Source organism: Phodopus roborovskii, unplaced genomic scaffold (assembly GCF_943737965.1).
Source record: "Phodopus roborovskii unplaced genomic scaffold, PHOROB, whole genome shotgun sequence".
Lineage (NCBI taxonomy): Eukaryota > Metazoa > Chordata > Mammalia > Rodentia > Cricetidae > Phodopus > Phodopus roborovskii.
Genome location: NW_026126517.1, coordinates 34,382,667 through 34,399,294, shown reverse-complemented (window position 1 = coordinate 34,399,294; position 16,628 = coordinate 34,382,667). Strand labels below are relative to the sequence as shown.

Here is a 16,628-nt window from a genome sequence, read left to right as displayed (position 1 = left end):
GTTTGTCACATGAACAAAAGTCACTATCTGCCTTTACAGGGAACATGAACTGCCCCTGGTTGGCCTGGACTGGGGTCTAGACATATCCCTTTCTTGTGGGCACAGTTGAAAAGAGGCTATATTTATCCACTGGCTTAATTTTCACACCCAGAACTCTGCCCTGTCTTTCAAAGAGTTGTATTCTCCATCCTGGACCCTAAAATGCCATGGATATTATCTCCAGGACCCATAACCTCTTCTGACCCAAAGAACTATTCCTGTTTGAACCCCCAGTAGGAGGTGGAGCTGAGGAATCACAGTTCAGAGCCAAGAATTGATCCTTCTGAGTTTGAGCAGTATGCAGCTTTGATATCAAGTGACCCTGATCGTTGAGCCAGTCTGGAGAGGGCAGTGTTATAAAAGGCCCCTCATATGAACCCAGAAGTCTTGGACTGACTCTCACAACTCTGAGATCTGCAGCCCCTGACCTTCAGGTATGTCTGTGTATTTTTTCCGATCACAGCATCTGCTTCTGTATCCTAAATGATGTTAGAGATGGAGAAATGAGGACCCTGTGGGAACTGAAGGTCTAAGGTTTTGCTCCTTCTTCTCAGCCCTGAACCTTAGTTTGTCTTTTTACGTGTGTGTGTGTGTGTGTGTGTGTGTGTGTGTGTGTGTGTGTGTGTGTGTGTGTGTCTGCCTGTCCAAATGCCATAGCTCAGAGAAAAACTTTCAGGAGTCAATTATTCTTTTTCCACCATGTGGATTCCAGGGATTAAACTCGGGGTTGTCGTGCTTAGCACCAAGTTCTGTGAACTGCTGAGCCATCTCGCCGAACCTCCCCCCACACTTTTGGTGGGGTTTCAAGACAGGGTTTCTCTCTAGCTTTGTCGCCTGCCCAGGAACTCGATCAGTAGACCAGGTTGGCCTCAAACTCACAGAGATCCACCTTTTTCTTGCCTCCTGAGTGCTGGGATGATTAAAGTCATGCACCACCACCACCTGGCACTAGCTCCTTGTCTTTAATTAAGCAGTTCCAACTAGGTTATCTCTAAAGACAGTTGCCTGGAGTGAAATGATGGGAACATTGGGTGACCCCTGCTTGGTATTGAAAGAGTGTCATTGAGGGAAGGGAGTATCATAGGACATTGGTATCATCTCAGGGACACTGACCTTCTGTTGCTTGGGCAAGGGGGCCTCCTCTATTTCCTGGGTGTGTAGAAGGTACCAACAGGGAGCCCACACTACTTGGGACCTTAGGCAGAAAGCACAGCAAACACTCTGTGATTGGGGCTGTTGAGAAGCTGTCTTTAGCTTCATTGTTTTGGAGTGGTCATTTGCATCTATTCCATTCTCAGGATTGGAAATGAGAGAAGAGGCAGACAGGAGAGCCTGAAAGGGGGGAGGAGTTCAGACATTAAGTTCTTTTGATGCCCTTGAATTTTGTGATGGGGTAAGGGAAAATTCCTGAGGGAGCAGGACATATATCTTCATTTTCCTGGTGCGTGGCTAAAAGCTAAGCATAGAATGTATGCCTACTGAATGAGTGAGCAAAATAATCTATGGAGGCTCACAATCCACCTGTAACCACCCCATCCTTCCTTTTCTCCTGCAGCTGGCTGGTACAGATGGCACTGCCCCAGTACGCCTCCTTGGCCACAGAGCTACTACTGGCCACCACCATCTTCTCTATAGTATTTTGGGTGGCTAGGGCTTTAAGAACCCAGGTCCCCAAAGGCTTGAAGAGTCCACCAGGGCCCTGGGGCTGGCCCTTCATTGGGCATGTCCTGACCCTGGGGAAGAACCCACACCTGTCACTGACAGAGCTGAGCAAGCAGTATGGGGACGTCCTGCAGATCCGCATTGGCTCCACACCTGTGGTGGTGCTGAGTGGCCTGGACACCATCCGGCAGGCCCTGGTGCGGCAGGGAGATGACTTCAAGGGCCGGCCAGACCTCTACAGTTTCACACTTATCACTAATGGCAAGAGCATGACCTTCAACCCAGACTGCGGACCAGTGTGGGCTGCCCGGCGGCGCCTGGCCCAGGACGCTCTGAAAAGTTTCTCCATAGCCTCAGACCCAACATCATTGTCCTCTTGCTACTTAGAGGATCATGTGATCAAGGAGGCTAACCATCTAGTCAGCAAGTTGCAGAAGCTGATGGCAGAAGTTGGGCACTTCGAACCTGTCAACCAGGTAGTGGAATCTGTGGCTAATGTCATTGGAGCCATGTGCTTTGGGAAGCACTTCCCCCGGAAGAGTGAGGAGATGCTGAGGATTGTCAAGGGCAGTAATGACTTTGTGGAGAATGTCTCCTCCGGTAATGCTGTGGACTTCTTCCCCATCCTACGCTACCTGCCCAACCCAGGCCTCAAGAGGTTTAAGAACTTCAATGATAACTTTGTGCTGTTTCTCCAGAAAACAGTCCAGGAGCACTATCAAGATTTCAACAAGGTGAGACTGGGAGGCAGGTTGTAAACCCCATTACCACCACAGGCCCAGAAAACACTCCCTCAAATCCTACTCCAAGGTACTCAGACTGCCATGTGCCCTTTAGCCACCCCTGTTCCTTACAGTTCCCTCTGGGGACTTTTCCAACCCCCAGAAAACAAAGGCATGTGAATGGAGGCTTGGCAGAGCTTTGCAATGTGGGGTGTCATTAATTCAAAGGTCATTGTTGTGCAGGAACTTGAACCTCAACAGGGGCTAAGCTCCAGCTTCATGTTCAGCCTGTCTTCCCTGTGTTCACACCTACTTCTTCCTCCTCTGAAACCTGACTCCTGGGGTTATGGGAAAGAAAGCATGAAATGATTATGCTCTGTTCAGAACTGATGCCAATTCAAAAATCTGAGCTCCAGCCCAGTGCCTGGAGGCCAAGGCAGTTCCCAGGCTCCCAGGATATATCAAATGGGATGGGGCATGATCTCAGATTTGGCCCTTGAAATGTCAAAGTTCCCCTAAACTTGTGTCCTCATAGAACAGTATCCAGGACATCACAGGTGCTCTATTCAAGCACAGTGAGAACTCCAAAGACAAAGGTGGCCTCATCCCTCAGGAGAAGATTGTCAACATTGTCAATGACCTCTTTGGAGCTGGTAGGAGTCACACCCCTGCTCCTTTATCCACTAGCTGCTATTTACCCATTCCCACCCTATCTACTAACTCACTCGTCAACCACATGTCAGGTGACACATGATAGACACCTGCCCTAGGATCAAGGTGTGACCACTAACTTCTGGGAGAAACTCAACAAAGTTCCTCTCCTTTGGGGGCCTGGGTCTCCCCACCTGGAAAGTAAAAGGATCCAGGCTTCTAATTCCAGCCACTGACTATGAAACCAGTGTCTATTAGGTTCTTGTTTGTCTGGTTGGTTTTGCTTTTGGATTTGGTTGGTTCTCACATTTTTTTTTTTTTTTTTTTGTAAGACACGGTATTACCTCTGTATCCCAGGCTGGTCTCAAACTTATGGCAATTCTCCTGCCTCGGGCTCCTCGGTGTTGGGATTCTAGGTATAAGCTATCATGGTTGGCTTTCAAGTTGCTGTTGAGGACTTAACCCTTCCCTCTAGGTACAGAGGGGTGGGAGTCAGAGAGAGATAGTACTTGTTCCATATATGGTGCTGCTTGTTAAGAATGTTTTCCTTCTCCCTAATGTCTTTTTCTCCTTCATCATACTCCCTGCTGCCCAGGATTTGACACAGTCACAACAGCCATCACCTGGAGCATTTTGCTCCTTGTGACACGGCCCAGTGTGCAGAGGAAGATCCACAAGGAGCTGGGTATGTGTTGCTCCCAATCCTGTAGTCAGAGAAGCCTTCAAGTCACTTGTTGATCTACAAATATGTGTTTATGTGCCTATGTTAAGTCCTAGGAACATGGCATCCCCCACTTGTCCAGATAAGGTGTGTGTTGAGGGAGGATTGTGGGGTCTCAGAACCATGAGAAAACATAGGCCAACACAGAGTGACCCTAGAATAACAGGGACACATATGCACGGAGTAGACAGAACATTCCACAAGCTCTGCCTGTGCTTTGTAGACACAGTGATTGGCAGGGATCGGCAACCGCGGCTTTCTGACAGACTTCAGCTGCCGTACCTGGAGGCCTTCACCCTAGAGATCTACCGATACACATCCTTTGTCCCCTTCACGATCCCCCACAGGTAAGGACCCTATTCTGTGTCCCCTAAGTTTTCATACTGCCCCTCCACCCAGGTCCTCAGCTCCAAGTCCACCTTAGGCTGTATCTCATTCCTGAACATAGTAATCTCAGCTTCTGACCCTTTGTCTCAGGTCCAGTAGCTGTGGTCTCAGCAACCACTCATTTCCACTTGGGTTTGGTCCCTGTGGATATCTTCCATTCCAGCCCATCCTTCCTCACTGACCCTCACAAGAGTAATCCAGTCACCTGCCAATTTAGCTTAAGCTGGACCTTCTGCCTGGAGAGACATCTACCCAGCTCCCATCTTCTACCCTTGCCCAAAGTCAATCCTGACACATGTGTCCCCCTCCATCTGGAAGACTCTTTTGGCTAGTTCACCAAGTAGAGCGTCATCCTCAGATGCTTTGTAGGATTGTAAGAGTGAGCATTTCCCTCTACTCACACCTTAGCCTAGTTATTCCTAGTACAAAAGCTGCAGACTCCACAGGGAAAGCCCCAACCACTGAATTCTTGGCTTCAGAGACTGCCCCATGCCCTTCTGAGCACAAGGAGAATCTAGAAATTAAGTGTTAAGGTTGAAGGACAGGATCCCAGAAAAATGAAGGATAACCCCTCCCTCCCCATGTTCCTGGCCCTTCATGTGCCCTCCTGGTATGGTGCTTAGAGACTGTGGTAGTCACTCACTGGGATGGAGTGGGGTGAGGAGCAAGCCACACAACAGCTTCTCCAAGCCCTGAGCTGGACAGAGCTCTCTTCTCTCCTCAGCACAACGAGGGACACCTCATTGAACGGCTTCCACATCCCTAAGGGGCGCTGTATCTTCATAAACCAGTGGCAAGTCAACCATGATGAGTGAGTACACAGCCCTGACGGGAAAGGGGATCGCTCAGCAATCGGGGGGGGGGGGAGTAGGTTGTCTGTCCCTTCACAAACTGCTCATATGAGGAACAACACCTCATTGCTAGATAGCCTATTCCAAGTGACACACTTTAGACCCTGTTCCTCAAATTCAGTGAACAGAAGAACTTACTAGGTATCTGGTGTGGATGGCAAATGCCTGCAATCCAGCCTACTCAGGAGGCTGAGGCAGGAGGGCTACAGTCAGTTCAAGACCAGTCTGGACTTCTTGGTAAGTTTTAGGCTGGCCAAGGTACACATTTATGGAAGGAAGGAAGGAAGGAAGGAAGGAAGGAAGGGAGGGAGGGAGGAAGGAAGGAAGGAAGGAAGGAAGGAAGGAAGGAAGGAAGGAAGGAAGGGAGTTTGGCTGGGACGCTTCCCCATACCCTAAGGTTGCAGTTGGATAAATAATGACTTATGGGAATGGTCTAATGGTGTCCTTGCAAAGCTCCACTCTTCTTTGTAGATAGGCCATCCACCCAAACCAGGACATATTGAACATGAGAACACCACCCATGTGTGTATTGTCAATGTTCAATCCGGAGTAAGAAGCATAAGCTGAGGAACACAGTTATCTCCCTTGCTACTGGCCTGTTGGGAATAGGAGGGAGAAAAATATGTGTTCCTTTTTTCAATTTCCTTTTGATAAAGCATTATGTTCTTGAATTACAAATGAGAACAGGAGCTATATCTCACTGGTAGGATATGCTGTGTGGAAGGCTTTAGGTTCAATTCCCAGAACCACATTTTTAAAAAAAAAAAAAAAAAAGGAACTAAAGCAAATGAATATTAAAACTACTATCACCCATTGAGTGGTGGCACATGTCCTCAATCCCAGCACTTTGGAGGCAGAGGCAGGTGGGTCTCTGAGTTTGAGGTCAGCCTGGTCTGCAGAGTGAGTTCTGGGACAACCAGGGCTACACAGATAAACCCTGTCTTGAAAAACCAACACAACAAAACAAAACACTGACTTGGACCATGGGAATGGTTCAGCAGCAGGTAAAGGCATGTGCTGCCACACCTAACACCCCGTGCTCAATCCCCAGGCCCCACATGGTAGAAGGAGAGAACTTGACTCCTGAATGTTGTCCTCTGATACCCACATGCACACAAAGTAAATTAACAAAAAAAATAATTTAAAAAATTAAAACACAATCAAAGTCCACTATCTTTAAGGTTGACCCTTTTAGAGATATATATTTGGTTTTCCAAGATAGGGTTTCTCTTTGTATCTTTAGAGACTGTCCTGGAACTCACTCTATAGACCAGGCTGGCCTCAAACTCACAAAGATCTGCCTGTCTCTGCCTCCCAAGTGCTGGAGGCCACCACTGTCAGGCAAGAATTTTAAAGAAGCACTAACTTGGCCAGAAGTGTAGCTCTGTTGGGAAAGTGCTAGCCCACCGTGCTAGGTTCCATCAAGCACTAGATGGAGCATATGCCTGTAATCCAGCACTGGGGAGATAGGGGCAGAAGGGTAGAATTTCACACAAGGTGACTTGGGCTTACATATGGATTCAAGGCCAACTTTAGACCCATGAGACCCAGGTTCAAAGCAAACAAACGCAAAAGAATCATAAAAAAAAGGAGATAAACACCATGTTAGGTACTTTCCCCACAGGCTCTTGCCACTGTCGATCTTTTGTTACTGTCACAGAAGCTGGGAGAACACAGCTGCCCTTTCCTCCCAGAGCTACCCAGCTCAAGTCCTATCTGTTCCTCTGGCAGGAAGCAGTGGGAAGACCCTTTTGAGTTCCGTCCAGAGCGGTTTCTTACTGATAACGACACAGCCATCAACAAGACGCTGAGTGAGAAGGTGATGCTCTTTGGCTTGGGAAAGCGCAGGTGCATTGGGGAGATCCCAGCCAAGTGGGAAGTCTTCCTCTTCTTAGCTATCCTGTTGCAGCAGCTGGAGTTCAGCATGCCACCAGGCACGAAAGTGGACCTGACACCCATCTATGGACTGACCATGAAGCCTTCAGTCTGTAAACACATCCAGGCGTGGCCACGCTTTTCCAAATGAAGATGGCTGAAGCAGGGGAGGAAACATTCATGGGCCATCACCTTTGTTTCTTTCCCTTTATTTTTATTTTTATTTTTATTTTGGTGGAGGGTGGGGTTCAAGATGGGGTTTCTCTGTGGCTTCAGAAGCTGTCCTGGAACTAGCTCTTGTAGGTCATGCTGGCCTCAAACTCACAAAGATCTGCCTGTCTCTGCCTCCCAAGTGCTGGGACTAAAGGCGTGTGCCACCAAGGTCTGGCTCTGGTGATTTTTTTTTTTCACCTTTCTTTTTAAATAGCAGTTTTTTTGAAGTACAATTCTTTCACCGTATAATTTACCTCCAATTAATTTTAGAATATTGTCTATTGTATCTCCCCAAACCTATACCCACCCATTAAGATTTATGACTATTCATCCTAACCTGTCTCCTTTTCCCCACCAGATGCTAATCTAGTTTTAGACTCAATAAATTTGTATACACTAGCCACTTCATATAAACCCAATGATCTATGGTCTGTAACTGGCTCTGTTCACTTAACCACAGTTCTTTCAAAGTTCACTCATATTGTCATGTTCGTTCATAGGACTTGCTTCCTTGAGTCCTGGCACTCCAAGTAGGCCTCGTTCTGTTTCCTCAGAGCTAATAGAGTGGGCTTCTTCTCTGCTTCTCCTTCCTCTCTATAGGACTTGAGTCTTTGAATACTTGGAAGGGACAGAGAGGAAGGGATGCAGCCTGTGGTGGATATGTAGCCCCAATATCCTATCCTCAAAAAGTAGGTGGGACTTTTCATGGTGAGGGAAAATAAACAACTCCAGAAGTATGTGGGTTGGCTGGAATGAAAATAGGGACCTCTGAGAGAAGGTTCTGTGGGTAAAAGTGATTGCTGTGAGAGCATGAGGACCTAATTTTGAATCTCAAGCACTGATGTAAAACAAGAGGACAGGGCCATACCTGCTTGTAACCCCAAATCCATGGGGAAGAGTCTGGTAGATCCTGGGAGCTTACTGGCTAGCCTAGCCAACCAGCCAACTCCCAGGTTCATTAAGTAACCCTATCTCAAAGTGACAGAGGAAGACCCCAGGCATATTTCTCTGGTCTCTGAATGCACATGCATGGATTGGGCATGTACATTCTCACATACATGTGCAGGTACACACAATACAAGACATATACACACCAAAGGAGGGAAGTGGAATGGAACTCATAGAATGGAAGACAATTACAAAACATACATCTGATGAGAGTTCATGTTAAGGACATATAAAGACCTTCTGTAATTCAAAGATACTCCAGTTCAAAAGTGGACAAGGGACTCGAGTCAACAATTCTCTTAAAAAGATATGCAATCATCAGGCGGTGTTGGTGCACACTTGAGAGGCAGAGGCAGGAGGTTTTCTGTGAGTTCGATTGCAGCCTGGTCTACAGAGCAAGTTCTAGGATAGCTAGAGTTGTTACACAGAGAAGCCCTATATTGAAAAAAAAAAAAGCAAAACAAAAGATATACAATAGGGGCCAGAGAGATGGCTCAGCAGTTACTTGTACTGACTGTTCTTCCAGAGGCCCCTGGTTCAATTCCCAGAAACCAAATGGTCACTCACCACTGTCTACAACTCTACTAATCCAGGGGATCTGATATCCTCTTCTGACCTCCACAGGCACCAGAAAGCATATGACATATGTATTTGCATAATGGCAAAACTCCCACATAAAAATAAGTCTTTAAAAGCTATATAATTGGCTAATGAGCACAAAACGAGACATCTGATACCATAAGTCACTAGGAAAAATCACATAAGGGAAAATCATAGTAAGATGAAGTGAGTAGTGAACACTGTGAGCCCAGTCACTCAGGAGATTATAGGAGGGTCCCTTGACCCCAACATACACTTGGGCACCATAGCCAAACCCTGGCCCCACAAAATCAAACTTAGCTAGGTGTGGTGGCACATGATTTTAATCCAGGCACTTGAAAGGCTGAGGCAGGAGAATCTTTATGAGTTTCAAGCCAGCCAAGGTTACATAGTGAGACCCTGTCTAAGTAAATAAATTTAAAAGGTATCTATGGCACACCCTGTAATGTATAGTTGTAGTCCATCATGAATAGAAGCCAGGGTAGGAACTCAAGGTACAGGAGGCAGGAGCTGAAGCAGAGGCCATGGGGGAGCACTGCTTACCGGCTTCCTCACCATGGCTTGCTCACTTTGCTTTCTTATATTACTCAGGACCACTTGGCTGGGAGTGGCACCGCCCACAGTGGGCCAGGCCCTCCTACATCAATCATTAATCAAGAAAACATACTGTGGACATGCCCACTGGCCAGTCTAATGGAGGCATTTTCTTTCTCTCTCTTTTTGGTTTGTTTGGTTGGTTTGGTTTGGTTTTTGAGACAGGGTTTCTCTGTGTAGCTTCGGAGTCTGTCCTGGAACTAGCTCTGTAGACCAGGCTGGCCTCTAACTCACAGAGATCTGTCTGCATCGGCCTGAGTGCTGGGAGTAAAGACGTGCACCACCAACACCTGGCTAGAGGCAATTTCTTATTTCCAAGTGACTCTACATTGTATCAAGTTGAGAAAAGCCAACCATTATAAGTATTATAAGAATCGGAGAGCTGTAGAAAAAGTATAACTTTCATACATTGCTGGTGGAAATATACAGTGGTTCAGCCACTATGAAAACTGATTCAGTGGTCCCTCAAAAAGTTAAATACAGGTTTATCATATGATGTGTCCACACCACTCCTGCTCCTCCATGCCTTCCTGCCATGATGGAGTGCATCTCTTCAAACTGTAATCCCTGTAAAGGCTTCCTCCCTAGATTGCTTCCTGTAAGGCATTAGAAAGGCATCTCATACACTCGGTAAGCTCAAAGAAAGGAACACTCACTGTTCAGTCCTAAGTGAGTAACTTCACGGAATAAGAACAAGAGTCACAGGAGGCAAAAATGAGGAGCTGGTTGCTTTATGTTGTTGTTGTTTGCTGACTTCAAACTCAGAGATCTGCCTGCCTTTGTGTCAGGATCCACCTGTACCCTTGCTCTTCCAGTGCATTTGTGCTTTCTTTATGACTCATAAGGTTCCAATCAAATATTCCTACAAGCTAGGATTCTCCAAGGTAAAATGAGCCAGACTTATTTCCAAAGAGGTTAGTCCAATGGTCATCGCCCAATAGTCCGGAGAGCCATATCATAGTTATCTGTGGTTTTGGAAAAAATTAATAAATTTTTAAATTTAAAATATAAGTTATATATTTAAAAAATAATGTTTTGGCAGGGCAGTGGTGGTGCATGCCTTTAGTCCCAGCACTCGGGAGGCAGACGCAGGCAGATCTCTTGTGAGTTTGAGGCCAGCCTGGTCTACAGAGCAAGTTCCAGGACAGGCTCCAAAGCAATAGAGAAACTCTGTCTCAAAAAACAAAACAAACAAAACAAATAACAAAAAAGTAATGTTTTGGTCAACTCCATACAAAGTTCTGGAGAGATGGCTCATTGGTTTAGAGCAGGTACTGCTCCCCTGGAGTTTCCTTTCCCAGCATGCACATCAGGAGGCTCACAACTGCCTTTAACTCCATCTCCATGGGACCAGAGACTTCGACCTGTGTTAGCATGCACACACACACACACACACACACACATACATGCACTTAACACCAACACACACGTGCACACACACACACACACACACAACTTAAAAATAAGATAGATCTTCTTGAAACGAAAGTAATAATAATGTTTAGGAGGTGAAAGCAGGGCCAAACTGTGATGAACTCTGGAGCCCCATTCTGGAGTTCCACTGTCTGTGATCTGCCTATCTTCAAACCCAAGGTAAACTCCTCAAGGAATTCCAAATAGGAGGAGACTGAGCTTATCTCTTAGACTCAGAGGGCACATCTCTGCCCTGGGCAACCTCAGTCTAAAGGATTGCCTCAGGATTCCAAGCCATAACCCAGCCCCAGACATCTCAAATTGGAAAAGGGAGACAGAGTTCCACACTGAGGAGGGAATGCCCCTGCTCAGAGACAGCCCAGCCCTTGTCATGCTAGGACCAGCAGGCTTGTTCTGGACCCCTTGTTGAGAGAAGAGACATGCTCAGCCTGAGGGAGCAGGAACCTCCCTCCAGAGCCTTTAGCCTAGTGGAAGACTCCCAGGGCATGTAGTTAATCTTTCTAAGACATGTTTTAGTTATACATGATAACAGGCATTAATTACGACTTTGTCATAGGTGCATATTTACCCTACTACCCTCTCTTATCACCCTCTACTCCTATTGATTCCCCTACTCTTCCCCACCAGTCTTCTGATTCCATGGCTCTCTCTCTCTCTCTGTTTGTGTGTGTGTGTGTGTGTGTGTGTATGTGTGTGTGTGTGTCCATGTGTGTATGCCCTAATGAGTTTGACTAGGATTTCTTACATGAACACCAAACCAGTGAGGAGTTATTTCCAGAAGCATGTAAAACTTACAAGTGGCTACACCACTGGAGAAAATGTCTCCGCCTTCTCCAGGAAACATTAACTGTCAATGTCAGAAAAAGATGGGGCCTCATGATCCCCTCCCCCATTTCTGACTCAATACTGACTGGCCTGGTCTTGTCAGGTAATCACAGCTGCTGTGAGTTCACAGGTGCCATGGCCATGTCATGCCTGGAAAAACGGCATTCCACAGCATCCTATCTATCTCTTCCTCAGCCCTCGCTTTCCACCTCCTCTTCTCCAAGCCTTCAAATGGTCTATACAGATATATCAACCTTACATGTATACAACCCTATATCAAATGATACATTTGGAGCTGAGCATTTAACAATCAGTTACTGTTGGCCCTTTGACCAAGTCTAAGTCTCTGCATTGACTGCTGCCCACTGTAAAAGGAACTTCTCTCATCAAAGTGGGGACAGCCCCCACAAAATTTAGAAGGTGGTTTGACAACACATCCATTCAGCAAAACTACAGTTGTAGCAATCCTTTATCAGAGCCTATGAGCTTGCAGCTATGAGATATTGACAGCAGGCTTCAAATTCAATCTGTAAGTGTTTGGGGCTTAACAATTAAGTCACTATTGTGCAAATGGGCACATATTGGTGGTTAATCTTGATTGGATGTGGAATCATCTAAGAAACACATCTCTGCATGGTCCAAAGAGTGGGTATACAACACCTGATGGAGGGCTGCTGATAGAGAGGTCTCTGGGGGTAGCACTGGAGAGATGGCTCAGTGGTTAAGAGCACTGGCTGCTCTTGCAGAGGACCAGGCTTGATTCCCAGCACCCACATGGTGGCTAACAATTGTCTGTACTTCCAGTTCCAAGAGATTCTCTGACTTCTTGGAGCACTAGGCAAACATGTAGTTCACAGACATGCATGCAGGAAAAACACCTACCACAAAGTAAAAATAAATATAAATAATTTTTTAAGAAGGGAGAACATTCAAATGAAGAGAAAGACTTATCAGATAAAAGAAGCCACTGCTTTTCCTGCTTGACTTCACGTCTTTTGTTTGGTTGGGTTTTGGTTCTGTGGGTTTGGGTTTATTTTGAGACAGGGTCTCACTCGGTAGACCAGACTGACCTGGAACTCACAGAGATCTTCCTGCCTCTGCCTCCCGAATGCTGGGATTAAAAGTGTGTGCTACTGCCATGCCCAGCTCCACCTTTCCTTCTTGCTGATCTATTTAGCCCTTATTGTATAAGTCACCTGTATTTCATGATATATATTCATTCTAGCACAGCTGTTCCTCTGGAGAGCACTGACTGATGCACTGGCAGGTAGAAACCCGTAAGAGGCAACAGGCAGGCATTGCTATACTTCTTTAATCCAAATTCAGCAAGTTTTAGCTCCCTATGAGGTTTCAGGACAGATCTGGTGATTGTCATCTGATGGTCACAGACCAATCTGACCACATGTGGACTGGAGCTGGCCTGAGCTTCTCACGAACACCTGGCCAATCTTTAACCAGGTGGCCTAGAGCTCCACTCTGGCCAGAGCCAAGGTAGGAAGGAAGAGTTGGACACAGAGACTTTGCTCCTTTACTCCCCACTCCTGTCTCTGATAGGGGGCAGGAGGCAGATGGAGCCAGTTCTATCTTGGTCTGTCCTGGGCAGACATCATCTCAGGCTGTTCTCAATCCACTGAAAATACTGTAGTATACCAGAGATGGACGATTTGGGCAAAGAAGAAATGGTAGAAAACACCCTGAGCTGGGAGCTTGCCTCTGTTTCTCTATGGAGGTTAAGGGGCTTCTCTGCACCCCATTTGTGTACAGCTCAGATCCCCACCTCTTTATCTTAAGCAACACCCACCAACCAGGCCTTTCCTTTAGATTGCTTAGGTCAGCCTCCAACCTGCACTCCAGAATTGGGAATTGTAATTCAGTGATGGAACAAGGAGGTTTGTCACAAAACCCAGACTACCTTGGGAGGTGAACCCAACACACCAGGCCCATGGAAAAAGCAGGCAGAGGTGCACAAGGGTTGCCAGCAGTCACCTTCATATCTTTCTACTATCAGTGAAAACCAAGCTCACTCTAGTTCTCAGCCAGACCTAAAGACCCCAAGACAGGGTCTGCTGACAGTTCCACAGACCAGCTGTTACAAGCAGTTTTCCCAACAGCCTGGTTCCAGAGCCGCATCAGCCCCCAAATAACACACACAGACACTGTATTAGATATAAAGATGTTGACATATTACTAGTGTTTCTTACTGGCTAGCTCTGTCTTAAATATTAATCCATTTCTATTAATCTAAGTGTTTCCATGCGGTCTTATCTTTCTGGAGAGAGGGTCGGGACCTCTTCCCTCTCAAGTCTCTACATTTTGAATCTCCTTCTACATCTCCCAGAATACTTGTTGTCTCCTAGTCCCGCCTGTCTTGCTTTCTTATTGGCCAACAGGGCTTTATTCATTAAACAATAAGAGAACCATATTTACAGAATGACACCTCCCATCAACCAGCTCCACTGCTTTCAGTCCACAGCAGCTCGCCATTTTGGAAGGAGCTGTGGCACTAGATCACGTGATCTTTTCTAGTCATTTTTATCCTCAAGGCCATCTCTGTCCCAGGATATCCTTGGTCCCTAGGCAGATGAACCCAATGGCTAAGTTTACTGTCTCCCAGACCTGCCAGTAAATTTTATCCCAAGGCAATCACTCCCTAAGTGAGAATTTTCCAATTGGCAAAGGAATCTACAAAAGATGAACTGTCTACAACTGGTGTGAGTACACCATCTTCACTGGGGAATCCAGACACTGCTTCTCCCAGACCAGCATGTATAGAGTTCAAAGAGTCACCTGGCTTTGCCCTTCATTTTATTAAGAGTTCCCCAACTCTCAATGGGCCACCCACCTAAGGTCCTGCTTTCTGATTATCCCTCTATCAGGACACAGTGTTCACAGGGTCCTAGTCTGGCCCCTCTCAGGTTACATAGTACAGACATTTATAGGCAAAAACACACCTTTTACAGCTCTCCTCATTCTGAGGAGGAAGGTTTCCTCTGGTTTTGGCTGAGGCCACCTGTGCCTGCCTGCCTGCCTGCTTGTCTGCCTGCTTGCTTATGGCCTTAGAAGGACAGTAAGGTGACATTTGTTTGCTTTTTCATGCCCCTCCCTTCCTTCACCTCTTCACTCCTGTCCTGGCCAGCAGTTAAAGACATGTTCCACCTCACCAGAGATTGGGAAGTGGAAAGTGATAAGCAGATGGTTGGCTCAAATTCACTAGCCAGTTTCATAACCTGAGTGGATTTTCTCATCTTGCAACTGAGGATAATAAGCCTACCTCACAGGGCTGGTAAGAGGCTTAACGTGATAGTATGTATAAAGTGTCATGCCTCAGGTGAGTAGACACACACACAGCAGACATGCTGGGAAAGTTGTTCTCTGTACAAACAAACCCACAAGCTTACCATGAGCAGCTGTGGCACACATGTGAGCCAGCATTCCCGGCACTTGCACCCTCTTCACTGGGGTCTTGCCAGGGCCCAGCCTCAGCTCACTTCCTCCCATTCCTACCCTCCCAAAAGCTGGTGAGGGCTGGGGAGGATGATAGCGTGCCAGGGAACAATAGGCCCACCACCCCTTCCGGTCCATTGCGTGAGAAGGAGCTTTGGGAAGGAAGCTCATCTCCCAGTGGGAGAGGTCACCGCCCCCTTGTCGCCAGGAGTTTCAGGACCCTCTCTTTGTTCCAGGCCTAGCTCCCTTGGCTTCTCTTGTCTATATCACCTGGACTGGCTTCCCTCATGCCTTCCTTCAGAGAAGGGCATCCTAGCTAAGCACACCTGACCCCCATCGGCGGCTGGGTTGGGTGCCTCCCAGGAGCCCAGAGCCCTGTTCTCCTTGGTCTTTGTGTCCCTTGTGTGTCCTGGCCCAGAATAGTCTCCATGAGTGCTGAGCAGCACTGACCAACAGAAAGAATGAGAAAGAATGGCCTAAGAAAAGAAGCCAAATCTGGAGACCTTGGGGCCTAGAAGCCAAGCCAGGAAAGATAAGAGAAGGGATCCAACAAGGAGAGGCCAAAGTTCCTGCCCTTTATATAAGGACGAAGTAACAACCCCCAAATGCCCCAGTAAGTACAGGGCTGATGTCTGGAATTGAGGATACTTGGATACTTCCAGCACTCAGCTCAGCATGTTATTTGTAGAATAGCAACTCCCTTGAACCTACATCCCCAGCTCTCCGAGCTCTCAGACTGGGAGCCCTTCCAGACAGATCAGTCGGCTCAGATGGTCCCACCAGGCACCATCTGACCAAGGGCTCTAGGGCTCCATGTCTTCACATAAAAGACATGGCAGGGGCTGGGGGACAACCTGAAACTACCCCTGCCCTATGCCCTCCTGATCTGGGCCTTATGAACAAAGCCCCATTGCATGTAGGGATGCTGAAGTCTAACTAATTCTTGCCCTAAGTCCTCCAGGCAGGAACTCTACTCCTGTGTGTGGACTTGGTGTCACCAGTTCCAAGTCTCCCCAGCCTCAAGTGTGACTGTTGCCAGGGAACAGAGGAAGCAAAGAAGGCTTCCCAAGGCTTCCCAGGTCTGGGATGGTTGCCTCCCACAGCTGCCCCCACTGAGTTCTCACCACCCCAGCTAGAGGTTCCTAAGGACACAAGGATGGCAGGCACACCTGCAAACACATGCCCAGCCTCAAGCACACACACATCTGTCTGGCATGTTGACCCACTTAAAAGCACACCAGGTGCACTAGCCCACAGACATGAACCTGGCCACACTTGCCCATATGCTCACAGAAAGTAGACCCTGTACAACTCAGGCCTTGTGCACTCCCCCACACCCTCTCCCAGGCTAGTGTGGGATATGCAAGTCCACCTCCCACTTGTCCATGCTAGAACTCTGTCGGGTGGCCCCAGGAAATATGAGCTTTTGTTTTTCTACCTGGCCTAAGCCTGTGACCTCACCTAGGCTGAGCCATGTTTCCACCACCCAGATTTTTTAAAAAATTATTATGATCATGATGGGCAAGGGATAGGGTCATAACATACATGTGGCAGTCAGAGGGCATCTTGTAAGAGTCAGTTTTCACCTACCACCTTGGTCCCCTGGAACTTATTATGCAGATGGGGCTGACTTTGAATTCCTGAGCTTCCTGCCTCCATCTC

At 47.2% G+C, this 16,628-nt stretch overlaps 1 protein-coding gene across 1 annotated transcript; it reads left to right on the top strand.

Moving 5' to 3' along the window:
• Positions 1-359: 359 nt before the first annotated feature.
• LOC127231801 (cytochrome P450 1A2) lies at positions 360-7,596 on the top strand. The gene is made up of 7 exons (XM_051197558.1): positions 360-473; positions 1,595-2,435; positions 2,959-3,076; positions 3,670-3,759; positions 4,019-4,142; positions 4,907-4,993; positions 6,765-7,596. Exons 2-7 carry the CDS (start codon positions 1,608-1,610, stop codon positions 7,057-7,059), a joined length of 1,542 nt encoding a protein of 513 aa, XP_051053515.1. The 5' UTR covers positions 360-473; positions 1,595-1,607; the 3' UTR covers positions 7,060-7,596.
• The last annotated feature ends 9,032 nt before the right edge of the window (positions 7,597-16,628 follow it).